This window comes from Apteryx rowi, unplaced genomic scaffold, assembly GCF_003343035.1.
Source record: "Apteryx rowi isolate R43461 unplaced genomic scaffold, aptRow1 scaffold_80, whole genome shotgun sequence".
NCBI lineage: Eukaryota > Metazoa > Chordata > Aves > Apterygiformes > Apterygidae > Apteryx > Apteryx rowi.
Window position 1 is genome coordinate 33,928 of NW_020451094.1, and position 27,206 is coordinate 61,133.

Genomic DNA, 27,206 nt, shown 5'->3' on the forward strand with positions numbered 1-27,206 from the left:
AATGTCGAACTCTTAAGTGGAGAGAACTGTTGTGCATTGAACTTCCTGATGTGAAAGTTGTGTGCATCAATTAAAATCTAACCCAAGATCCCACAAATATAATAAATTGACCTGTTAATTTATCAAAACTAAATCAAAACTAAACATAGGCTTACTGTGAATATTTGGGAAGAGGTTTCCTGAAGTGTGTGCTTGGGTTTGATTATGCTTTTAGAATAAACACCAACCTTCCCCCCCCCCCCGCCCCCCTAAGCTGTGACTAAGGAAGAATGTCGGATGTTGATATGAAAGATATGAAGCTGATTGAATGCAATGATCAGAAATCAATTGAGTCTACTTCATTGACCTGGAGAGACTTTTTTTTTTCTTTTATATTTCCCCTGCATAGTAAAGTTGTCATCTGTAAATACAGTAATTCACTTGTCTGCAGCATTATCTTTTCTCCCTTTGCTGTGGGATATTCTGGAAGATCCCATTGACTCTTGTGGACTTCTTTGCTTCCAATATAAAGAATTTTCTTTGTCGTCTTTAACTGGCTGGTTTTATTTCTGTTTTGCCTTCTCTTGTTCTTCTGTCTTTCCCACCATATCAAAATACAGGGCACCTTAATAGTAGCAAGTAGAAGAGTGGTTCTGGGATGTGAGCACAGGTCTGCTGAGGTTGTTGAGAAATATCCTGGCTTGTCCTCTGAATAATTCAACTTTTTGTACCAATAAGCTGCTAAAGGAGCTATTTTCAAAACCAGGAAAGGATGACAGACTTTTGGCAAAGATCATTGAGAAGCAGACTCTCTTCGATATTTTGAGCTGAGTTTCTAGGTTTTTTGACTTTTGTCAAATTTTGGAAGATATGCACTTGAATTAATTGTGCAGATTCTTTTCCCAGTACTCTTGGCTAAACTTACTGTGACAATTTTGCTGTTCACATTTTAAAGTACCATTCTTGAGAGGTATAGATGTTGCCACAAGGTGGAGCCTTCAAAGAACAAGACACTTGGAAATCAAAGTACCACTCTGCAATAGACACAGGAGGAGAGAGATGTGGAGGCCCCTCACTACAAAGCTGATAAATGGGGTTTGCCTGTGGGTACTATAAATTGTACCCTGCTCAGTTGCTCTTGAGTTAATACACTTACAGCATAGCATTTCTTTTAGGGTGTATGCGATGTTTAGGAGTTGTATTCAAGCCTGTGTTTTGTTTTTCTTCTGTTTAATTTTCTTCCAGACAATTCAGGCATGCATCTTATTGGTAATACTGCAGCCCCGTGAGTATCTAAGTTAGTGTATCTAAGTAGGATGACTGAACAATTTAAAGATAAATATACTTACCAGTTTAAAATTTTGCTAATGTCATAATAGGCAATAAAGTAGTTTGGCATGGAAAGCTCTTCTTAGTCCTGTGATTTCTGGACAGTCAGGTAAAACGTACTTTATCTGGAGTACATTCTCCCCCTCTTAGAATGGTTGACTACTTGTGCTTTAGCTGTTAAAGCTTTGTTACAGGGCTATCTTCACCAACTTTCAGGATGTATAGATTTAGGGAAAAACCTTTACCTTGTGCCTTCATGTTAGCTTCAGTGGAGCTTTGTACTGGCAGCATGATACATACATACATATTTATTTATTTATTTATATGTATCATGATATCATATGATATCTATATCTCCATCCATACAGGGGCCATGCAATGTGCTCAGGTGGCATGCAGCATGCAAGAACAGTCAGCCCTTTCTGACCTCTTATCCCAGACCTGCATTTGGAGTCTTCCACTGCCTCTTAGTGGGGTTGTCTAGACTGTGGCGAATTGGACTGTTTCTAAGATTATTTATTTAAAGAGATCATTTTGCAGCTTTGTCTTTAGTATTGAGAACCTGCTCTGGGAAAAGAAAATATTTTAAATGTGTGCTGCTAGGAAGAGCTGTTATTTTTTAGCTCATTTTCACCAATCTGGATTGGAAAGAGACCATTTTAAAAAATGAAGCTAGATAAATGATAAATATTTGTTAACATTTAATTTTAAGGAGCTTGAAGTGTGGTCATTCTATAGACATATCTCTTTTCCTTCCTTGATAAAGTATGTATATGCACATACATATGTATACACATGTGTATATCCACATCTACGTACAGGTGTGTAATACAAGCTCTTGTTGTTACAGAAGAGACTGGGGTATATCTTCCCACTAGTGAGGTACTTCTTTCTTTGCTGGAGTCTTTCATCTCGAAACACTGACTTCAAAATAGAATAATTTGTTTCCATTGTTAATGAGTCTAATATGAACCARCTGATTGAATGAAATTCTGTATCCATCAGCAAGTCTATCAGTTATTCAAGCTTCATGTTTTTGTCTAAAGGTCATAACAATTGCCCCAAGGTTTGGAGTGTATGCTCCAACTTCTTGTTGTACAACTCCCCCCCCCCCCCAAACAAAACAAAACAAAAACCCAAAACCACAAACAAACAAAAAACCCCAAAGGAAAAACACTAGACTGATTCGGTACAGGAACAGTCTGGATATTTCTTAGTAACACCTTAGTTCATCCAGACCTTCTAAGTACTGTGTATAAAGATGGCTTTCATTCAGACCTTTTCTTTATAGCAAATCCTAAAAAAGAAAGAAAGCTGTCTTAACAGTCTGCTATTCTTGATGTATATTTATGGATCAACTTCTTCTGTCTTTCCTTTTTACATTTTTGGAGAGATTTACTTCATATCCAGGCACAAGAAAAGAGCTGAAAGTATTAGGATTCCGGTGTCACAGTTGCTTTATTCCAAAAATTTGTGTCTAAAAAGGCTCACGCTTCCAGAATCATCCTTCTTCTTGAATGTTCCATGGAGTGAAAACGCAGAAACAATCCAAGAGTTTAGGTCTCTCCAGGCTTTCTCAAAAATCACCATTACTAGCAAGTAAGGCTTGGTTTGTAGTGTAGTCAGTTTTTTAGTACCAGCATTTATAACACTTGCTTTCCTCCAAACAGGAAAGCTGGACACTCCCCTGTCTATACTCTACTGAAGTCACCTGCAGGTGTAAATTCCTATTCTTTTTGCTTTTCAGCTGGCAACGTATCCAAGGCTGTGTGAGGAAACAGAAAGAATTGTTGCTGGCTACATTCGTGAAAGAGAAGAGAAGACCAAGGATCAGGTGAGAATAAATAAGAGATTTAACAGTTTGGGGAAATGTGTGGAGAAGGACTCTCCTGGAGAATTTTTGTGCTATGTTAGGAAAGTTCTTACATACAAAGTACAGTAAGATAGTGAAGGATTTCCCCCACCAACCCCCAGCAGACTTAGGCAGGTTACACACTTGGGAAAGACAGAGAAACTGCTCCTCTGCCACCCAACTTTGACAGAGGAGACCGGAATTGTTACAGAAAATCCTAATCTAGTCTTTCAAGAGAAAGTGGAGACAGCAAGTTTAGGATAGGCACCAGCAGTAGCGGTCCAGCACTAGCTGTTCTTGTTAGTGCCTGTGGAGACTGTGACCCGGGAAGGAGGGTGGTGGTCTGATTTTTAATGCTTGTCTTCCTGAGCCACAGCTAATCAACCTAATTTAGAATAAACCTTGCATTCCCCTACTTTATGGTGAGGATCTGAGTACTCTGTCACATATTTATCTTCCTCTTCCTCCCTATTGTATTGTGTACTTCTTGACTGTAGCTGATGAACATGCTTCTTTCACAGGAAAGTTATGAAGGATGGGGGAAATTTTCTGTTTTCTTTATTTTAACACAGTGGCAGTAGTTGTCCTGTTCCTCTTGGTGAGACTGCAGGCATACAGGACTGGGGATTACCATTAAAAAAAAAAAATCTTCAGGCAAACTTTAATGCTTTTTTTCTCTTCAGTATTTGAGTACTTGCTTTTTTTTCCATGAAGGATTAAGAATGCTGAGTAAGAAAAGGAGTCACTGTCTCAATGCTTGTGAGCTGGGATGTGGGGAGACAGATCTCAGTTCTTCTGCCTGTTCTGTGAGCTGCCTGGGCATGGTACAGCTCTAGGACTGCATTCAGACAAATACAACCTGCCTTGTTATAGCAGGGCTTATTGGCTTGGATACAGCGTCTAAACAACTGTGGGCATGTAGACTCCAGACCGTGGTACCTTATATCCAGTGAGCTCAAGACAGGACTCTAGGATATTGGGCCCCAGTGGCAATGTTGGCCTAAAGCAGTTCCTGTGCCACAGTGTGGCATCCTCTTAGCTGTGCCACAACACCTGTTTGTGGGAAACAGATTCGTGATTAAACAAATGCACGCAGAAATATCCAGCCTTTTTTCTGCTTTGTTTTTGGGTTTTTTTAAACAAACCAGTTCCATGTTCTGATTACAGTTGGGTCCACAAACAATTGTACTGAGACACTTGAGGGAGTGACAAGCCATGTAGTGGATGTGGGAGCTCAGGCAAGCATGGCTGCTGAAGTCCTGGGTTATCGAACAGTAGTGTCAGCATGCAGGTTGAGAAACTTGGCCTGGCTCTCAGGCCATGTCAGCAGGCTTGCTGAGGTGCGTGGTGCAGAACTACTGGAGCTGACCATGTTAGTGGCCAAGTGCTATTGTGTGCTTTGAAAGTCAGTCTCTCAAATCTGAAGATCGGTAAGACAATTTCTCCTTTGGATTCTAAAACTGGCAAGAAAAAGACTCCCTCCTGTAGCCTTTCTAAAAGGGACGGATTGTTATCAAGGTGATAATTATGAGCTGTGGTGTTTTAAACTCAGGCTTTCAAAAGTTTGGTAATCAGCACCATTCCATGTTCTTGAGTATACAGCTTTTCTGACTGTTGAAAGTTGAACTCTTGAAGTTTAAAAAAAAAAATTCTATTCAGAGCAACCTCTCTGAGAACATTCATCAACCAGCCAAGCACTCAAATCCAGGAATCTTCAAAGCTTAGATTACATGTGAGAAAATYTACTGGAAGTGGAAGCAGGAATTGTGGTCTGGAGAGTGCAGAGTTGGATGACGGAAATATTTGGGGGAAGCAGGGCTAGGCAGAACTCCTGCATAGTTCTGTACTCCTGGCTCTCTAGTCATGTTCCTGTGCAAGCTGGAGAGCTGTGCAGCATGTCCTGCTTCTTTTCTCTTGATTTGTGCTGTGAAAATAGTCTTAAAAGTAATTTTAAATACTTGCATTTGCTGGTCTTGTGCCTGCAGGGAGCTCTAGTTAGCACACCCAGTTATTTCAAAATTTGGAAGAAGATACAAGTTACTCTAGAATAATTGAGTCTTTTTTTTCTTCTTATTTCATTCTTCATTGTGTGCACATACCTGGCAATTTCCCAGAACAAAGTACAAAATACCAGCTTTCTGTAAATGCCAAGAATTGGTCAAATAGGTTATTGTCACATATTCACATAATTATTTATGCTGTTAGCAGTTATTGTTAATAAATCAAAATGCTAGTGAGGAAATTCTGAGAGGTAAGAGCTAGATGTTAAATCTTCACTATCTTTTGCTCTGGGTGAGGCTCTTGGTATCTTTTGGGATTGATGCCATATTTGTGGAGCTACACAGAAATAACTGTGTACGCTTTGAGGAGATCAAATGTCAAAGAAAAGAATCCAGGCAAACGTATTGTTTAGTGGTTAGGTCTTATTCTAAAGCACAGCAGCCTGATGCCTTGATAGGGCCCAGTAAGGCATGTAGAAGTTAGGGTTTCAAATTGGAAACAAATTGGTGGAATATTTTTGTTAGATAACTTTTTTTTGGTGAGGTAGAGCATTCTATTTTCATAAAGTGATCATTACTTGAATATTTTATCAAAATAAAACTCACTTCACTTTCACAGCTGAGGCATATCCATCCAAATGTTCTTGCCCACCATGGTCTGGCAACAGCATTTACTGATAAGTTGCTGTTCCTGAGTCATAGGCTTAGCATGTGAGCTGGATTGGATAATTATGCAATTTTATACTATTAGTCCTGGTTATGAAGCTTTAAATAGGAGCAGGAGAAGATGCTAGAAGGCTTCCTCTTTTCTTATGTGTTCAGCCAGGTTTCTTAGGAAATCTGGAGACTCTGTGGTAGCAATTGATTAGGTTTCTTCATTGCTCCCTGCTGAGAAGTGGAAGTCTGAAAAGACGGTGGGGAAGGTGCAGCCATGGTTCCCTTCAGTCTTGTGCATGTTCAAGAAGCTGTCCAAGTGTGGAATGGAGTGGGCTTTCTCCAGTATCTTATCAAGTTCTCTGGCTAGGTAGATTGTGAAGTTTCATTTAAATTCTGTCTCTGGAATACTGAAGGATCAACAAATGATAAGTTGAAACATTTTTACAAACAATTTATTTTGTTGTTTCATTGACTAGTCCATTTCTCAAGCTTGATTTGTGCACCAAAATGGCTCTTTAGTACCAGGGCTATTAATTTTCTGGGAAAGGGCTAGCTTACATATCACTTCTTAATGTAGTACCTAAAGAAAATGATGCCCTAATCTTATGTTTAAGGTTCAGGTTCATTGCTAGTCTGACTAGAATGGTACAAATAGACTGTTTTGCTTAACTTGCAAAATGTAGAGCTAGAATCTGTGCTACATATTATTAAACTCTTCTTCTGGTCGCGTGTGATTAGTCTTAATGAAGTGAGCAACAGCCTCACTGGTAAAATTGAGGTCTGTCAGGAAAAGGACAGGAGGATGGGAATCTCTCTTCTGGTGTCTAGCTTATGAAACAAGCACAGAAACAGAGGTGATGGAATTTAGGAAATATTGTTGCTTTTTGCTTGAATAATTAAGACAGAAGCATTCAATATTGCAGCAAACTCACAGTTCTGTTCTTCTCTCTCTTCCTTTTTCTCAATCTCCCTCCACCACCTCCCCGACCCTCTTACTGGTCTCCCCTCCCTCCTAATAGGTACTACTGTTGATTGATATCCAGGTATCTTACATCAACACCAACCATGAAGACTTCATTGGCTTTGCAAAGTATGTATATAGAGATTCTGTTAAAAGACACTTTTTTTTTTTCCCCTAAGTCCAAAAAACAAACCCTGAAGTGTGGCAGTAGAGATGTTCTTTCTCAGTATATACAGTGCTGAACTCTACACTTTTAGCTATAGAAGGGATTCTTTCCCCAGTTCACAAGCCTGGTTTCACTGGAGCTCAAACTTATGTCTTGGTCTGGAATAACGCGAATCTCTGGAAGCAGCTTCGGAGGCCTGATGCCCTCACTATATCCATTTTAGGACCACAGGAATGTATAATTTTGGTGGTCTTTCCACATTGCTACCAATGAATATTTTGGGAGCTGTGAGACAGTGTATGAAACAGTGTTGCCAAGGGTAATGGATGTTGCTGAATTTAAGCGTGCCTGCTGTTTGGCTGTAGAGGATCATAGTAGCAGAATGTCCTCCAGGGCACAATTTGACAGTTCTCCTCACTTAATTGAAAAGACTGTGAGAATATTCTCCAGAATATTCTCCCAGCTTCCAGCAAGTTGTGCCTCAGGGACTTCATATAAACATTTTGATGCTAGTAAAAATGTTAGAGATGTCTTCACTCGACTGAAGAACAAATGTTTCTTCAGTCATGTTCATGCCATATTTGTGACTCCAGACACGTTATGACAGCAGGTTTCATCTGTGTGTGATGTTGGCAACTAACTTTGGCACCATGGTACATGTTATACTAGGACCTATTCTAGATAGCACTGTGGAAGAAGGTCTATGTCTTTGTCAGTATGCCRTAAAGGTTTTAAACATGGAATCCGGTAATCTGAGATGGAAATTGGCAAAGCCAGACACTATTTGTGTGTTTGGTTTGAACAGATTTCTCTGGTATTGTTTGCAGATCCTAGATACCTTTATCACTTCTCTTGAAAAATGACAGGATGTTGTAGGAATAGTAGCTGGCCTTCTAGAGGTCAAGATAACAACCTGCCTGCTATTTATTCCTCTTCATCCTTTTCTAACAGGGAAAAGCCTGCTGAAAACACTCCATATATGTATTGTATGTGTATAGACAGCATATAGAATCATAACTCAGGTTTGAGAGGACCTTGGGAGGTCATTTAGTCCAACCTCCTGCTCGGAGGAGGGTCAATGTTGAATTCCTACCATGTCGCTTAGAGTTTTGTCCAATCAGATCTTGAAAACTTCCAAAACTGGAGATTTCCCAGCCTCTCTATGGAGCCTGTTCCAATGCCTGCCTGTCCTCACTATGAATTTGTTTGTTTGTTTGTTGTCGAGTTGGAAACTCCCCTGTTTTATAGCTGTGGATTCTGGAGTGTCAGGTTTATCTAGAGCTATCTCATTATGCCTCTCCCTAGAAGAATCTCTTTCATGGATGCTGCTGCTGAGGACTCTAGTTCAGTCTGTGGTCCCCACTGCTGCTTCTTTTCCAAGGAGCTGCAATGCCCAAGTTCAGTTTCATGGGAAAGCTTCTTTCCCTTTTTCCAATTCAGACCTGGCAATTCGCAGCCCCTGTGTGAGTGGTATAAAGAGATAACAAATGACACTCCACCTAAGTTCACTGCATATGCTAAGTTTAAGAAAGTGTTTCTGTGGAAACTGATGGGAAGGCAAGTATCTTTATTGAAGCATGCTCAATTGAAAGATGAAACTTGGATAGCTAAGAACAATTTAAAATTTAAAATGTATTAATGAGCTAAACAGTAGAAAACACATTTTAAACTATAATCATATTATTTTTACAGCATTTATATGTTAGAACTGGATAATGAAATAAGTTTTGGGTAGCTTACAGGCTTCTGCAGTATCTATACATCCTGGACTATAGACTCCCCAGATGCCCTAGTGTTTCGTTTCTTTTGCTGAGCCTCCCAGCCAGTTGTCTCATGTCGCTGCAATGTTTTAGAGGTATAAGTTGTTAGCCGTGTTCATAGGAAAGAATGATAGCACAAGACACTTCAAAATACTTTGCAGCGTTGCAGGGCCTAGGACAGGTACAGCACAATGTGAATTGACCTCAAAATGATTTAAGAATGCCAATATTTTGAATGATTTTGCTCTTACTGTAATTACAAAGAAATGTATTTACTTTTCTGAAATCTTACAATATTAATGTTTGTCTTGTTTAGCAGAACGAGTGGTAAAATATTAGAACTGAGTTTGTTTCCAGTTGGTATAAGCCAAGCATAGCTACATGCCTCAATCTACAGGAAGAGTAATTTGTATTTAGAACAGTAAATAAAGGACCAATTGCTGGGCTTTGTTTAAAAAAAAGTGGCTTTCTTAATATGATGTCAGCTGCCTATTTAATTAGCTTCCCTAAGGCAAGAGAATGAAAACAACCCACAAGAGTGGCAATTAGGTTTTCTAAAGCAATCTTGGGCCTGTTTCTGGAACAACTGGTCAGCGTTAGTGAAGGGTTAATGTTTTCTGTGTGCAGGTTATTTAACCATAATTTATGCAGTGCAGATGAGGCACTGGAGACATGCAATGTAATTTGGTCACAAGTATCTAGATGACTGAGAGCAAAGCCCAGCAAATAGGCACAGGTAGTAAGCACGGTTGTGGATTGTCACACTGAAAGCAAGTGCACTGCTGATTTGATAGGGTGCGGTCTTAAATGCAGGATCAGAGCTGGGACAGGGCTAGACTTGGTGCTTCAGCAATTCTTTAGGACAGCAGTTGTGCACAAAAGAGTTGCAGGATTGGGCCTGTAGGCTGTGATCCAGGCACATCTCTTACTTTTTTATAGTAGTGTTTGTAGCTGATCTAATATATATGCTTTTTTTTTTTTTAAAGCCTTTTTTTCCCATCACTTAATCAATGCCTGCTGAGATGGTATAATCTTGTCCAAACAAAACTTGCTGTCACCAGTAGCCAATCTGGTGGCTTAGTAGCCATAGCCTGCTGTTTGAACACTTTTTTCATCTTCCCAGCAATATTTTAATTGTGTGGTCTATCACAAACCACATAATGCAAATGCCTTTAGAATTAATAGCAACTTGTATGTTTTTGAGACAGGAGTGTGTTTTGTTTCAGGAATCGGAATACCAGAGTTCAAGAACTGAGCAAAATATTCTGAATACGTTCTAATTTCAAATATGTTCTATTCTTTTAAGATTCCGGCTCTTTGAACCGGATTTTGCGATGGCTTCATCCATCGGTTATGTATTTACACCCACAAAGTGCATATAAATATTATAATAATATCCAAAACAAACTGTCAGGACAAAGCTGTTAAGGAGCCTCTGGCAGGGGAGGATTTTGATGAACTGCTCTAAATAACAGAAATGCCTTGCCTTTTGTCTCTTTTTAGTATTTATAGAGGCTAATGTTTCCAAAGTACCCAAATGAGCCATAACTTCTCTGTGCTGTTAGTAACCTTTACCAAGGCAAGTAGGATGTAGTTATAGAGGGCATAATTAGCAGGGGCCATCTGCTGTGCATGTCCTTCCTGTGCTAAACAGGCAAATATTCCTATACTGTAAGAAAAAGTAGTTGAAAGATACATTTATATGTAATGATTTTGCTGTGTTTCTTTGTTATGCTAGCTTTCAATGCTGGAATCACAAGTAACTTTCACTGCCAAAATCTATTGCTCAGGAACTGGTTCAGTTTTTGAGTTTCTTCAGAATAACTTTTTTCCTCTGCTTTCCTTAGTGCCCAACAAAGAAGCAGTCAGGTTAACAAAAGTGCAGTGGGAAATCAGGTAGGCACCTAATAGAGAATGGATAATGGCATGTGCAAGTTAATACAAGCTGTTTTGGTTTTCTTGGCTGCATTTATTTGTTGTAAATGTGTAATTTACTTTTTCTGCTTGAAACATATAGACAATACATCATCATCTTCTTTTTTACTGAAGTTTTCAGAGCCACCTGACACTTTCATTATTGTCATCATTTATTGTTTAATAACTCAGCTACTGTTTGCACTGCTGGTTAGTGTCTCCCCTCCCATGCTATTCAGTATATTGAATTTCTCATGTTACACCAAAATGTATTTTTTCATTAACTGCTAGCTTGTGAATTTCAGAATCCAAAATGCTGGTGAGTACTTGCTTGTATGTGCTTTGTCATACAGTAATTTCACTAGTTTTCACATGTGCACGGCTTATATAACAGTGAAGGGGCAATCCAGCAAGCAAAAGCAGATTTACCTTTACCTCTTCTGAAAACTTTCAGTTGACTTCATAGAGACGTTGACTACATACCATACTCCTCTCTCGAAGTAAACAAAGTATAACTGATCTGGTCTCAGATTTAATAGTGTTTTTGCTGAGATGCATTAATTAAACTAGTTGATTGTTTCTTTTTATCATGTATGATAGGGGATTGATTCTGCAAGATGCTAAGTGCTCCTGAGCTTCGCTGCTTCCTTTGCTTCTGTGCAAGTCATGGGTGCTTAGTACTTCACAGGATCAGTCCTTTGTTTTTAATATGAAATTAAAATAATGAAAATGCTACAGGTGTAAAATCTATTCTTGCTCGCTTTGAGGGTTTTGCAAAGTCTTAAACAGAAAGAAAATATTGTGACATTAGTAAATTCTTTAAATGGTATAAGTGATTCTGGTGAAAAAGAAAGGCATTCAATTTTTGTATAAATAACTACTCGTTGAATGCACTCCTGATGTTTTCATGTGCAATTTGGTCAAACAATTCTGAAGAGTTGGAAGGTCAAGATTTCCAAATGTGACCACTGAGTTTAGATCCCTCAGCTTTGGGGAGTGATAAACCTGAGATTTGTGAAAGTTTCCCTGTTTTGCTGTAATAGATTAGGGTTCCAGCATTTTCTGAAAATTCAGTAGTCGTTTGGGGGGATGGAAATCCAACCTCTCCCTCCCCCCAAGAAGCTGCTAGTCATTTCTGAGAGGTTAGTCAAAATGATCCATAATTTCTGGAATGTGATGGTCCTCTAGAGTTTGACCGGTGTGAGTGGCATTTTTGACATAATGCACTATTTGGACTAAAAAAAATAAAAAAAATTGAAAGGTCTAAACACTGAAATGCCTTCAAAGACTAGTCACTCCCCTCTGAGGAGAGACTTCCTTCTTATCTAGCTGTGCAAGAACATGTGTCAAACACAACAACCGTCATCACTTTGGAGTGTCCCATAAAAGGAAAAACAGCCAATTATCTGATTCTTCAAAAATATACAAATGGAATGAATGATTCTGTGAGTGAATGTTCTCTTTCTAAAGAAGTGGAGAAAAAAATTGGAGTTTTAAATAAGATTTTGAAACTTGATTACTTGTTATATGAAGGACTTTGCTGAACCTTTTGTTTTAAAGAGAATAAACGAGTGTTTGTAAGTTAATTTTTTGGAGTTGAAAAGAATGAGAAAACGTTTCTGAAATCAAACTTCATTTTTGTAATTTGCTATTTCAGGGAACCAATCTACCGCCTTCAAGGCAAATTGTACGAGCTAAGTTCTGTAAGCTTTATTGTTGCTTTTTCATTTAGCTTCTCAGAGGGCAAAGTTTGTCTCTAACTTATTAGTTTGTTTAATACTTGCTATTAAACTACTTAATGTTAAACTAGCTCATCCGTAACACTTCCTCAACAAAGTATAATTGCAGTTCATCTCTTAACTGCTACTAACCTGCTGTTACGAGTATGAACTAGTAGAACTTAAAATGTGCTAGAAAACTTTGAAGAAAATTAATATTTTATAACTTACTGAGTTTCTCAAACTAAAATGACTAATTCATGTTTATTTTATTATATAACTGGAAAGCAGTATTTATCTGATGTGAGTGCCTCTATTTGTAGTAAAACTTTTTGAAAGGTGGGCAAATGAGTTTTTGGTAACAAAAAGGAAACATAAGCTATTGCTAAATGAACTTACTGTTTATGGGTACAGGTACTGTTATTGGTATTTTGTTTACACAAAGAAATAACTTCTGATAGAAAAAATGAGTTTTATTAATAAACTTTAAAATATCTCAAGCCTTTTTAGCATTCTTCTTATAGCACCAGGAGGACCAATATGTCATGGACAGACTCCTTTCTAACCCTTCCATCTCATGAGTAAATAAATGTGTGAATGCATTTAATATTACTAATTAGAATTAATAGTCTAAACAGCAGTTAATTTTGTAACAAGTCACTTCTGGATCAGTGACTGTTGTAAGAGGTAAATCTCTATCATGTTCATTCTTTGGTATTATTTGTGATGAAAATGTATACATTTTTCCAGGATGTTGCCATATTGTCACATCGTATTAGTTATTATTGCAAGCAAACTTAAACTCAACAAGTTCAATAAAGGAAAAACGACTAGACAGCACTGATTCTAACAGCAGTTGAATTGAATCTCTCTGGATCATTAAGTTTTTCCAAAGTGGTGGGGGTGCTCATTTGCAATGTTACTGCTTTTCTTTTTTGTAACTTGCTTTGAACTGTGATGATGCAGATAACTATTGTGTATCTCAGAAATAAGATGAGTGCAGCAGCATTATATTTTTGGAAGAAGTGTAATGCTAATTCCTCTTAACGTGTTTTTGCTCCTTTTTCTCCCTACTACTAATTTATCCTCTCACACTTAATCTTTGGCCTTTTTTGTTTGTCTTTTTTCTTTGCTACCGCCTGAGGTTTTGACCTGACTCCACAAAGTTTCTTTTTAAGCCACAGGTTAGTCTGTCTTCTAATTCGCTTGAAATAACCAATGCAATGCTTGGTTTTACGTAGCACTCTAGCAAGATCTGGATCCTGAAGGCTGACCCACTCTTTACTGTGTTTTTCATGTGGTGAGATTTGTTTTTGTCACTAAAACTTTGTGTTTAAAACTCCCCTTCCTGATAAGCCTTAGAAGTGTAAAGGTGCTATTGCTCTATGTGCCCAATGAATACCAAAGTTTGTGAGAATGCAGGTTACTCAGATTACAGAGAATTATCTATCACACAAAATTCTGCTTTTTGTTTTACTTCTGTGGCAAAATCTGGTGTTGCTGTGTTTGAAGTAGCCCCTGTAATTGGAGCAGGGACTTAATCTGAATCTTAAGTTTAAAGTCGCTGTCCAAGAGATTTTGAGGTTTGGGTTTGAAGAGTTTGACCTACATCTCTTACAATGTTACTCCAGCAATTGCATTCATTTTCTTCTGGACACAAGTAGTATTCAGACCTCATCAGTGGGCCTGAACTACTGTGCTAACTTTTCCCATAGCAATGCTCTTTTTGTTGTTGTTGTTTTTTATTTTTTTTCTGTTTTAATCCCATTTCATTAGTGTAGTTTGCTGCTTCTTGTCTTCAGATACTATACTTAATCCCATTACCTTGCATGACCCAGAAAAAATGTGTTTATAGACTTTCTTAAAGCGAGTAGATGAAAATGGAAACTTGCACCAGAGTCAGGGAGGTGGTCGTGAAAAGACATGATATGGCTGTTCTGTTGAGAAATGACAATGTTTCTGTGAAAGATTCTAGAAGTGGTGCAGATTGACAACAGCATGATGCTAAATTTTGAAATGTCCTTGAATGAGACATGCTCTTGTATTTTCCTCCTATCAGTGCTATAGAAATAGTCCTGTACTTTACTGGCCTTTAGCTATACTTATTTTTAGGTTGTCATTCCTTCATGGTTGACTTAATTACCTCGATGTTTCTTTAATTACATTTGCAAGAATAAATCTGTTTCTCACCACTGAGTACTTTGTTTCACTAAAGACTGAATTTTTCTTTAAAGTAGAGGTATGTTTAGGACTTAAACCACTGTCATTCTTTTTAAGTTATGCAATACATCTTGCAGTGACTTCAAGGAAGTAATGTCGTTTCAAGAAGCTCTGTTTGGATACTGAGCACAAACAAGATGATTAATCTGCTGAGGTTATGCTCTGACATTTAGCAAATTATGATGAAAAACTATTAGATTTCCTTCCAACGTGTTGTTTCTTTTTGTCCTCTGTAGTGTGAGTGAGAATCTTCATATCTGAACCCAAAGAACCAGTGGGTTGTAAGGATGTCTCGCATACTATTTTTTGCGATTTTTGTTCTCTCAGTGGGCTTACCATTTGGTAACACACATTGTATCACAATTATTAGAAGATAAAGCAGTGTAGTGCTGGCAGCTGTGCTGCATGTCCAGCATTATTTCAATGGGGATATGTAACATAACTCTACAAAGTTATGTTAATTCAACAAAATGCAACTTGCTGTACTGTTGCTGAAGTAACCAGTCTCATGATTTTCTCGCTTATGTTTCCCTGTCTGCCTAGCCAATTTCACTTATCTTTCTTTAAATCATCTTTCAGATATTACCTTTAAAGTGGAACACATACTAAATTTCTAGTACATTTCTTTCATAAATATCTTATTAGGTGTAATGGAATGAGTAAGTCATGTAGCCATATATAAAATGTACTTTATTTTGTCAAATCCTGCTTTCCTGTTTATCCATGAAGTGGTGGACAATCAGAAGAGCAGATTTTTTTTTTGTGTGTGTGTGTGCAATTAAACTATCAGAAAATGACTTCCTTCTGACTTGTTCGTGTGCATTCGTACCCTCTAAGTTTCATTTTTTCAGACACCCAGATTAGATATCGGGACCCTGAAGGAAGGAACTGTGTCATCTCTTGTTCATCCTGTACATGGAGCCCAACTACCGGTCGGAATATTGTCTTCACTAGCTTCTGGCAATGCTTATGTTTTTCACCTTCCTGAAGTTCATAACTCATGTCACTAATATCCGGTTTGTGCAGGGTGACATTTAGAAATATGATAGAAAATATTGAAATGAATCTCTTAAATCCAAACCAACCAGAAAATGAACTAGTGAAAACAATAAAGAGAAAAACTACTTTCCTTTTCCATGCTTAGTAACGTAAGACATAGCTAACACGATAATTAAAAAAAAAATAAATTAATCAGGGTAATGGAGTTTAAAAGTCTCTTTAGAAACACATGCTGCTTATTGTCTGTGGAAGCACTAAAAATTATCATTTGAGCTATTTGTTTTTAAAGATGAAATTGGCTGGAGTCTATAGTGTAAGTCAACTCCTCTGGGAAGTAAAACCATGTTGCTTAAGCTCACTTTGTTTAAAATTTACACCTTGATCTGAGATCTCTCTCTCCCCCTGCCCCAACGTGGAATACTGAATTTTTCAAAAGTGTACCTGTTTGTTGCACTGTATTTAACAAAATATGCCTAGGGAATGTGAACAATTCAAAGAAAAGGACGTCGGGCTCCAAGATTAGTCTTTGGCTGTTACAGTGCACCTAGATTTTTTTCTCTCCCATGACATCGTGTGGAATGGCTTCCAAATATTTTGGATAACTATGATCTTTTGTAGTGTTCAGGATATTTTAGAGAACTTGGTTCCCTGTTTTCCCAGAGGGGTATAGATAAACAGATCTAGAAATTTGCACATGAAAAACACATGCTCAAGATACTGCTGTAGCTTGGTGTCCTGCTCTTGATTCAGTGTGGTGTGGGAATGACAGCTGGATCTAATCCCCAGCACACAGGATTTTTGAAGAAACAGCTGGCAAATTCCTTCTTCTACAAGACAGAGTGACCAATGTTTATATTACCAAATCAGCCTGTTTCTGTGTAGAGCCAGTGGTGGTTATGCATCTATGGGGCGATGTCTATCAGACCAGAGCAAGATGGTCTTTAGGAACTGTGCAATTGAGGTAGTCCCACATTAGAAGGGAAACATTAAAAACTTCATTATTTCTTAAATGGCTTGTATAGTTTAAATTTTAAAACGTTAGCTTGGTCTGTACTGAGACCACTGCTGCAGATGCATTCTTTGTGGAACTGAGGAAAACTGACTGCATTAACATTCTGCAAAGCCTAGGCTAATGGGGGAAAGCCTTGAATGGAACACACACAGTAAACTACTTCCCTTACCACTTAAATTATTTATCACCTGTAAGGATCTTGAACCTGCTATTCAGGTGTTTCTCTTTGGTTTGCTTGTCTAACCCACCAATTTATCCCCGCTATGAACTCTGTCTTTAAATCTTTTCCCTCTCTAAGATCTGTGTCCAAACCAGTTTTCAGTATTGTGTTGGTCTGGCTGCCTCTGCTTCCTGTATGTGATGTGTTGCTTCCTATGAAGCACACAGCACTTTAAATTGTAGACAGCATGGTCCAACAGCATCCTTTCAGCCTCTTATTTCAGATTCTTTGTAACATGGGAATAACTATCTTTGCATGTTTGCTGTGAGATTGTTTGAAATGCTCAAGTCGCATAGAGCCAGCTATAAAAGCACAGCTCACCTTGTTATGAAGCTAAGTTAAAGTGGTAGGAAAATCTTACCTTCCTGGATTTTTCCTAAAATTTCTTCCACAGGGCTGCATTCATGTAGTTAAGTGCAGAAAAAAAATGAAACTAGTGTGGTTCTACAGCTTAAGCTGTGGAAGTTGCCTAAAGGCCAGTACATTTATTTGCCTATGTATGCATGTTGTTTGTTTTCTGTTAAAAGTTTTATATTCCATATGCTTCCATAAACAGCATAAAATTAAATTTAAAAACAAGGATTTCATGGGTTATTGAATTAATACTAGTGTATTTCCCTTAACTTACACTCATACAAGTATTCCATGTCTGTTTATATAAAGTAATGTCCTCTCTCTGACCCCCCTCCCCTTTTTTTAATGTTCATGAAAATAAAAATAACAACAAACTTCTGAGACCTTTGTGGTACTGGCTGCTCTATCCAGTCTGCTCAGCCCATACCCTTGAGTCCGTCTACAGGAGCTATGCACAGCTCTCTCATAGCTTACTGAGTCTTTAGAACCATTTTAATTCATTCTTAGCAATCTGCTTATGAGCTGAAAACTCATAGACTGTTTTCAGATCTATAGTGATTTTCTTCTCTAGACTGTTGGCCTGCTTGGTAGTAAATGAAAAACGTGACCATCTTATTTGAAATGGAATTGATACTCTCAGACAAGTTCTTACGAAATGCAAGGAATGAACAATTTTTTTTTCCTTTCCTACCCATTTGTTAACTCACTGCTATTTTAACTTTCTCAAAGATTTATTTCTGAAAAGGACTAGGTGCAGCCACCTTCGGTACACATCAGCAATGCTCCAAGCACTGACTAGAGCTTGTTGCTTGGATTTGGTCTGAGGTGATTTGAACAGAACAGAGCACGGCGCAGGAGCACCTCCATCTGTCGGGCCAAAGGTCCCTCTAACCCAATAGCTTTTCTATTATGGCAGGTGAAAGTAAATGCCTAGCAATCTTTTTTTTTTTTTTTTAATTATCGGAGCAAGCGTCTAAAGTTAATTCCTCCGAATGCAGTTCCAGCCTCCAACAGTAATTCCCAGGGCTTCTTTGGCCAAAGTGTTATCTGATAGACCTCTGCAGATACCAGTAATGAACCAGTCCAGTCTGAGCTTGCTGATTGTGAAGCAGCCTAGAAGTTTAGGGATTGTCAATAAACAAAACTGTGCCCCTGCCATGGAAGTGTGCAAATACCATTTTTCAAAGAAAGGATTGGTGAAATATCAGAAGAAATGCAATGAAGATTACAGTATAGATTGGCTGTCTGTTTTCTTGGCCTTGGGCAAAAATGGCATATGAAGCTTATGTGGTTAAGCCGCTTTGGTGTAAGATTATAGAATCTGAAATCTTTGTTCTGCCTCACTGGGGAGGCAGAACATGGCGACTTACCCACAGTGATTATGGGGCCCAGTTATATACAGGACTCTTACAGTCAGTGATTGTGTATTTATCATGCAGTGGTGGTGTGTGCAGAGCCCTCTACCTATGCCTGAATTTGAGTAACCTGATTTTGCTGTCTGCAGGAACATGATCTTTATACAGTCTGCATCCTTCCCTGTACATACAATTTGAACTTGTTGTGTTTTCAGTCATTTTAATTGTCCTGGGCAGTGACAGATGCATATCCCCTTTGTGATATATGTATATTCCACTTTCTTGATATGTTCTTTCTTAGCTGAACTTGGAGTAACAGGGACAATGCTTTTTTTTAAATTTTTTTTAATTTGCTTAAGTTTGGAGGAAAACTTAGGAAGTAGGTGAAAATTAATAGATTATGTATTACCAACGTTTTTGCCAGTGTGTCAGGTGCAACTCCTAATCTCTTTCTTATTTGGTTTGGTTATTAAATATAAAGCAGTCTCTTGCTCTGTGCATACCAAAGCTGGTTTTCTTCCGGGAACTTACATTAACATGCATGCTGAATGGAGTGAAATTCTGACTGAAACGTCTGTAGATGGCAAGGAATAGATATTGAACCATGTTTTTTGATCTGGCTATCTGCTGATATTGGAGTTATTTGTCTTGTAAATCCCTATGGGAGGAATGTCACAGTCTCATGTATTTCCCTTAAAAGCAAGAGAAAATTCGTGTTTGATCACACAAGTCCATGCTTGTCCAGACACTGGCAGCTGAGGGACTTCTGAAGGGCCTTTCTGAGCATTTCTTCTTACCATCTCAATACCTCATAGGCAAGTATAGGGTGTTGCACTGGAGAGAAACAGTAGTCTGAGGTTCCCTGCATCTGTGTGATTGGAAGAATTCTATTTTCCTGTTAGGATGATGGTAAGGAACATTGGTTATGAATACATATAGGAAAGCAATAAATGTTTCCATAAAACTGAGTTTGTATCTATATCATCCATAAACCAGTTCTCATAACCTTTCTCTCCTCTGTTTCCCCTCTTGAGTTGCCTCATTCCTCTTTAGTTTTCTTTTGTGCTTCTTTCTTTTTGTGTGATATGGCCTCCTGACCTTAACATTCATAGGTATGTATTCCCCTCTGTTCTTTTGTGTTTGAGTCGTATCTGTTTTCTCCAAGTTCTGCTTTGCTCATTTTTTTTTCTCCCAACATACTCTTATTGCCCTCTTAGTTTTTTTTCTCCTTTTCTGCATTCCATTTTGAGTCCTCTTTCTTTTGAAATTAACTGTAGAAGACCTCTCTATTTTCTCAGTTGATTCAATCCTTTCTGAAAGTCTCTTATGCATACCAGAAGCCACCTGCTTCCCTGCAAGGTGCTGTTCCTAGTATCYAGCTTTACAATTGACCTTAACAGTTGGACTAGACAGTAGGAGTAGTCATATGTAATGTTGTATGGGCTTTTACAATGTGTTATTATACAGCAAATAGATGTCCTCAATGTTACATTATCCTTTGTTCATTTATATTTCCTGTAAATACAACATGGTCATCCTTAGGCTTCTCTCTTCCTCCGACCTATCTTTTGTCTGAAAATACTGTTTTTACTGTATGTTACACTTTTCTCAAATGATTGGAACCTGTAAAAACTGTGTTGAACTTGCCAGGGAGTGAAGAAAATGCACCACCTCTTATTTTATGTAGCAATTCTTTATTTGAAAGAATGAATTTAGTAGCTGAACAATGTCAAATGAATAATGAACTAAACTTGTGCCTGACTGCACCTCTGCACAGGTCATCCGGAAAGGCTGGCTGACCATCAACAATATTGGAATCATGAAAGGAGGATCCAAGGAATACTGGTTTGTTCTGACCGCGGAAAGCTTGTCCTGGTATAAAGATGATGAGGTAAGGAATGAAGAACTTCTGTGTACTGAGAAAACAGTATTTATTCAGTCCTCTGATGTTAACTTGAAATACTAAATCAGCTTGAATAGACTTGAACTGAGAGAACATTTTAAGGGTTGCAACTTTATATTTTTGTTTCGTGGAGATACTGACCCTCTGAGACTTCTGTAGAAATGTTGGAAACATAAATACAGGGTGTGTTTGGGGGGTTTTTTTTGGTTGGTTTGTTTGTTTTTTCTTTTCCCTCCCTTCCTGTGGTTTCGCACATAGGACTGAAAAGAAAAAATGAAAAAAAAAAAAAAAAAAGCTGTTTTGGAATGTTCTGGTTATTGTTCTGTGCCTGTTTGGACTTCTCCTACGCATCAGCTATAAGCTGGCCATAAATTGTCTAGGTAAAGTTACTGCGATGAGCTACTACAGCAACTGATTTAATGATAACAATTGTTCTGCTTCATACTCTAAGAAGTTGCAGAGTTCGGTAGCCAGTTTGATACGGATTTCAAATTTGCTACTGAAAATTCAATAAATGCACCTTGGTAAGAAATACTGATGCTAATCAAAAATATATGGGTGAGTAATATGAGAATTAGAAAGCAACAGTTCTATAACAAACAGGACATCCAGGTTCCTCACTTTATTGAATATTGTTAGACAGCTTTGGGAACCAACTTTTTGCTAGTCTGTTCTGCTTGGTCATTTTCTTACAACAATGTTAGCAGTGTTCTCCTCTACCTCAAACTCAGCTGCAGTCCTATTTTTAATTTTTGAAGATTAAAATGGGGTTATTTGGTGCACTATCAGCTTTACAATCAAGTCCTTGGATTTTTTTTAAGGTTTATTTTGGTTTTCGTAGAAAAATTGGGCTTTCAATGTAACAAAAACATTCTAGAAATATTTTTTCCTTTCATTTTCAGATTTTTTTTAAATTAAATGTTTTCAGCAAAAAGTTAGTGCTTTTAGGTTCAACCAGTCTGTTGAATGGAAGTGGCGCAGGTAAAAAGACACTTTTTGACCAGCTCTAAAATATCACTCAATTTTTCCATCTTATTTTTAGTAATAATCAAAATACTGAATTACCTCCAACAAAACAAGGATTTAGCTGATGTGGACTGTGCAGACAATTCATATTATGTTTAAACTATATTAGCATTTTGCTTCAGTGAATTTTCTAGAGCCACTGGGTAAAGGTCCTGCACTACATGTACATAAACCAGTACCCAAAGTCCTGCAAATCCAGAGTGTGGTACTTCTGATAAGCAGTTACTTCAGTATACTGCTGATGTTGGACGTTGTTCTGGTCACTAGTGTGTTTTTTGTTTCTTTGTTTTTTTTCTTTCCTGAATCAGTCTTCATTTTGGGATAGTCCCTAGGAATGAGGGAAGGTTGGATTAAGTTGGTTAATCTTGAAGATTTCCCCCTTCCCGCCCCCCCATTTTTTTAGATTTAAAGGGATTCAAGTATATTTGCTGTAACAGGAAAATGTCAGTCAAAGGGAAGGAACCAAGTGCTAGATCAAGAAGAAAAGTTTTATCCTCAAAATATTACTGGAATATAATTTGAAGTATTTTATTACAATATCACAAAAATAAATTAACAGCATGAAATGTAAAGGTTTATAAAAATTTAAAGCTAACTGTCTTTTTTCTGGTAAGTTTTGATAACTCATAGTATACCTGTTGTCTTAAATTAAGTACACGTAACTGTAAATATAAATAAATATAACTGATGCATCGAAATTAGCACCTCCTGCTATGTTTCATCTCAAACATTTAAAAATGCGTCTGTGATGTGCCATGGCAGTTTTGAACTCAGGGTTTGGGGGGGACTGAGTCTGATTTTTGTTCAGTGGGAAATATAAAAATTCCTGAAAATACCTACGGATTACCTTCTGCTTTGCACTTAAAAATAAATGGTTTGTTTTGATAGACTGTTAGAAAAATTCACTCGGGAATCTTGAAACAGTACGAAAGACATGGAGGGGCTTGGCTGCTGTCTGATTTCCATAGGTGTATTTTAAAATACTGTTCCTTAAGTGCTAAACAGTTGGTTCAGATAGTCATGAAAATATCAGTAGTACATTCAGACTGATGAGGGAGATCACCCAGGAACATCTTACAGTGGTAAGAGAAGATAACAGCCCGGTATTCCATGTTTTTTCATGGAAAAGTTTCTCCTCAAGTACACGTTTGCTGTATAGTTTGGTTATTTTGTTCTGAGAAAGAGTTCACAAAGCTTTATGTTTAATTTTTTTTACTGGGTCTTTCTCAATAGGCCTTAAAAATTAGCAAGATCTGTTTTAGATGCGTTTCTGAAAATGGTTAAAGCCGCAGCTTGACCATTAGGTTAATCCAAAGACTAGTGACTTGTTTCAGAAATGAACTACCTGCTTCTGAAATGAAGAAGCAAATGTTTGGTCTCCTGGCTGAATTCCAGTTTGGATAATTGCGTTTTGTCTCCTTAAAATATTCTCCTCGCTTTCAGCTAGGTTTGGTAGTTGTCACGTCCTGTTCTCGGATGATTACTGAAATGGCTGTATGCCGTTGTGTTTCTGCCCTGGTAGATATGTAGCCTCCAGTGATGTGTGAGGTGATGCCCGTCTCTGCGCCTGGGCTGTGCCTGGGCTCTGTGCAGATGTGCGCTCCGCGAGGTCGTGAGGAGTTCACGTCCCCCCTGCCTCCCGCTCGGGGACCGGCCGCTTCTGCAGCCAGCTCCTACCCAGTGGCAGGAGCCTCTCCATCGCAGTTGGGAAAGAGGCAGAAAATTAGGTCTCACCTTTGATATCCTTGGCAGTTGGCTAGCCCCGGTGATGAGAATGTTCCCCCCTTGCCCTAAGGACTGTTGTAGCTTCTTGTGAACCACTGAGCTCCTTTGACAATGCATCGTATTAAGCGACAGCGTTTGCTAGGAGCTCTGAGGCTGTGTACCCCCTCTGGTGTAAGCTGAACCCCTTTCATGAGGTCTGGAATTTACTTTGAGAAGAAAATTGCGCTGTGGATGCGAGTAGTTGCTGGCTTAGTGCCTTTTGAAGGATGTGAATTATTTCCTTTACTTGTGAGTTACAGCTTTTATAGTGAAGAATTCACAGTGGAATACACACTGAAGCAAGTTACTTTGGCAAAAGATTTCAAAATTTGTTGTATGATTTCAGATCTTAAAATGAGTAATTTTTTCTGTTCCTTATTGACATGATGTTGTTGCTGCTCAAACATACAACAGGATTTTATTGATGAGATGGGAATCAGTGGCTAAGAATGCTTTTTGATCTTGTAATTGTGGAATTGTGGAAAACTGATGCTTGATCAATCTGGATAAAGTAGTTATATTTTCAGATATGTGAATACTAATCTGAATTAGTTTCTGATCCTGAAATAGTTGCTTGTGTTCATAATTTTGATGCATGACCAGTACCATGTCTTTATGCTTTTTCACCATGCTTAAAATTAAACATGTGTAATAGTGCCTACAGCTTTGAGGCTGTTGTAAATAAGTGCAAAATTAGTGTATTCATTCAGCTCGCAAATACAGTTTTCTTTAGTAGGGTATTTCATGTCATACTAGCTAAAGTGCTATGAGACATACTTGCAAAAAAAAAGATTAAATCTGAGCATCTTAGGTCTTGGTTACTGCTGCTTTAATAAGTGTGAAAAGCTGCAAGGTTTTGTGCTAAGGTTCATGCATTTGAGAGTCAAACTGCAAATTTGAAGTTTGTGGATTAGCAGCCGCTGCATTCACATAAAATGACCTTTGAGAATGAAGAACGTCATTCTGGTTTGTGAATCAAAAAGCTCTTTATTGTAAACAAAAATACTGTTTGTAAAGCTATGTACCATTTTTGTAAGGCATAGTCAGAGAATGTGGTCTTGTATTCTGTATAAATCTAAAGCAGCCAAGATTTCACTGGCATTGTTTCCCTGGTGTGCAAAGGATGCCAAGCTGGATCCTAGGATAAGAACTTTTAAAGTATGAAATTTACATTTATTTGAAAAGTCCCGATTATTCTTATTTCCAGATCAAGTATTTCCATTTTGTTTCAAAAGTAAAGTGCAGCATCCAGTGATAGATGCAGGTTATAATTCACAGTTTATTCTCAGTTGTAAAATTCTGTGTGGTTTGGGATGGAGGAATGAAAATAGCTAGGGGGAGGTAAGATGGTGGAAAGGGGAGGAATTACTCTAAGRTCTAACATTCTGCCTGTTTATAGAATTAACTAGCCGCAGTGAACTGCTCTGGGCCTCTGTGACTAACGGGAATCTTAGCATTTTTTATACTGACAATAATCTAAAAAAGCAAGTCGTTCAAGATAGGAGTGAGAAATATGTTTTGTTCTCCCATTTACAGTGGTGCCGCAAAGCTGCGTATAAATAAAACTTATTGTTAGTGAGTTAATCAGGACAACTAGGAAAAGAGTACTATAGAAAGCACAGTAAAAATTTCATCAGTGGGTTTTATTGTATTTTATAGGCACTGTTTGCTTGACTCTAGTGGGTTGCAACACACAACTTGGTTACTGACCGACAGTCTGAGATCCAGAGTGACTTCTGGCTGTAGCTCTTGGTGAAGATGCTCTAATGTCAGAGCTGTTTCCCACTGGCTGGCTGTCACTCAGGCTGGGTTGTCATGTGACTGCCTGTCTGTGCCTGCTGTACAGGTGAGAGGATGTTCTGCACAGCAAGTGTAGACAGGCAGACACATGACAACTCCGTCCAGCCAGTCCCTTGGAGCCATCACCGCTGGTGTGAATCAGTTTGTACCATTCCAGTTTGGGGGGCTTTGTTGGGGGGAACACACATAACAGAATTAAACTTTAAAGCATTGGGAGCTGTAGAACAAGAACATAATTTGATTTTATTCAGAAAATATAAGCATTTTGGTACCTTAGTTATCGTTGTGCTGACATGTATCAGAGATGTGATTTCAACAGACTGGTCACACCAAACATTTGTAAAAAAAAGCAAAAAGGATTGAAACCGTGGTTTATTTTAGATGCAATTCATACAGGAGTTTGCCTGCATATTGTACTTGTGCAGAACGTGGTAATTTAGCCAGATGTTTTTACTCTTCTTGGAAGCACAGAAATACTGAAGTTCAAGATAAAGGATATGTTTATACAGTACATATTTTCTAGGAGCAGATAAGTACAATAATCTTCTATGTTAAAATAAAAATCTTTCTGTATAAATGGAGGCAACCGCTTGTACAGTAACACAATTAAAGGAAATAGCCTGGAAAGAAAGCTGGTTTGCATTTTAGCAACCAGCATATTATTTAAATATATGTAACTTAGCCTATTATTTAAATTTACTTTTCTCCTGAAATCCACACTTCATAAGCAAATAACTTTATTGAGCTTCAATAAGTCTTTCTGTTAAATGTAGACTATGCTATACATCAAAAGCATCCAAATAGCATCATTTCCACAGGGTATATTACTTTGCCAATCTTCTCTGAATATAAAATGCACATAGTGAATGTGATCTACTTCTGAAATGACACACACCACATTATTGAGGTATTATTAGTTTTAAAAGGTATAAAACACATTGGAAGTTTAAAAGGGAAAAAATAGCTGTATCAGTTTTTACACAGATTAAACGATTGTATTTTATTATGGTGTTCTTAAATCACCGTTGCTCACTAGTGCCACCGTAGGTAAGTCACAAGCTAGTATTTTCAGATGCTTCTCAAACATATCCCATACAGAATAACAACATAGTAATTTACATTGTACTAGGCTGAAAACTGACCTAGCCTAACAATAAATTAATATTTAGTTATTCTAGTGTTCTGGCACTAATCATTATCTTGTCATAAAGAAAGAGATGTGTCTTTGGCTAATAGACAGGTTGAAGTATATGAATTAAGTATATCATTTATACGAATAAAGTATATAAATTTTCTTTCAAACAGGACAGAATAAGATATCTTACAAAATGAATCAAGTACAAAACATGACTAGCTAATTCAGACATCATATATTTATTCCAAGCCATTAAATATGCTTACTTTGACTTTATAATATGCTTAACTTAGGTTTTTGTAGTTTTTATAGTTCTAAGTAAAATTTTAACTGAATGCTTTAAGGTGGCGTGTTCTCCTACCCGCCTGACACGGTAAGAGGCTTTACTTAAAAAAAAAAAAAAAAAAAAAGTGACAAATCAGAAATGCTTTTAAAACAAATATAAAAAGTTTTGCTTGATTTATAGATTTCATTTAATTTGACTTATGCATGTAGTGGTTGAAGAAATCAGTGATCTTTAATTTGGGAGAGAATTAGGTCTARGTTTCCATACTATGAATGCTTCTTGAAACAACAGAAGAATTAGACAGTAAAAATCATTGGAACCTATAGTATGAAAAGACTGGAAAAACAGAAGTATGCATTTTAATTARTAGTTTTTCTATTAACAACTATCTTTGAACTGGTGCTGGGAGGAAAAGTTGTAAGTGAAAGATTGTATGTTCTTTCTAATAACTGTATACAAGGAGAATTTGTCAAAGAAACAGCAAAGAGCTTTATATCTTGAACTGAGGCAGTTTTATTTTGCCTTAAATTAATTCGTTGAGTACTACTAATGACTGAATAGCTATCTGCACTTGATTCTTATGTTTTGAAAGGAATATCCGTTTTTTTAAATCAAACTTTAACTCAGTTGCTAAAAAAGGCCTAACATTTGCGTGTGCTGTATCTAGTTCATTCATTAAGTCAATAAAAAGTTCAAGAATACTTTAAAATACCGGGAACAAAGAAAGAAAAATCTCAGGATTACAAATATTCTAGTTACAGAAATGTATATTAAGGATCTGACTGTAAGTTTAGGT

General features: G+C 37.6%; 1 protein-coding gene across 2 annotated transcripts in view; it reads left to right on the forward strand.

The window, feature by feature from the left end:
* Nucleotides 1-27,206, forward strand: part of DNM3 (dynamin 3) — a 177,372-nt gene that overhangs the window by 31,391 nt on the left and 118,775 nt on the right. For both annotated transcript variants that reach the window (XM_026089156.1, XM_026089155.1), the window contains exons 10-14: nt 3,056-3,142; nt 6,837-6,907; nt 10,552-10,600; nt 12,276-12,305; nt 20,274-20,387. In XM_026089156.1, the coding sequence (XP_025944941.1) occupies nt 3,056-3,142; nt 6,837-6,907; nt 10,552-10,600; nt 12,276-12,305; nt 20,274-20,387 (351 nt within the window). The remainder of the gene's footprint in view (nt 1-3,055; nt 3,143-6,836; nt 6,908-10,551; nt 10,601-12,275; nt 12,306-20,273; nt 20,388-27,206) is intronic.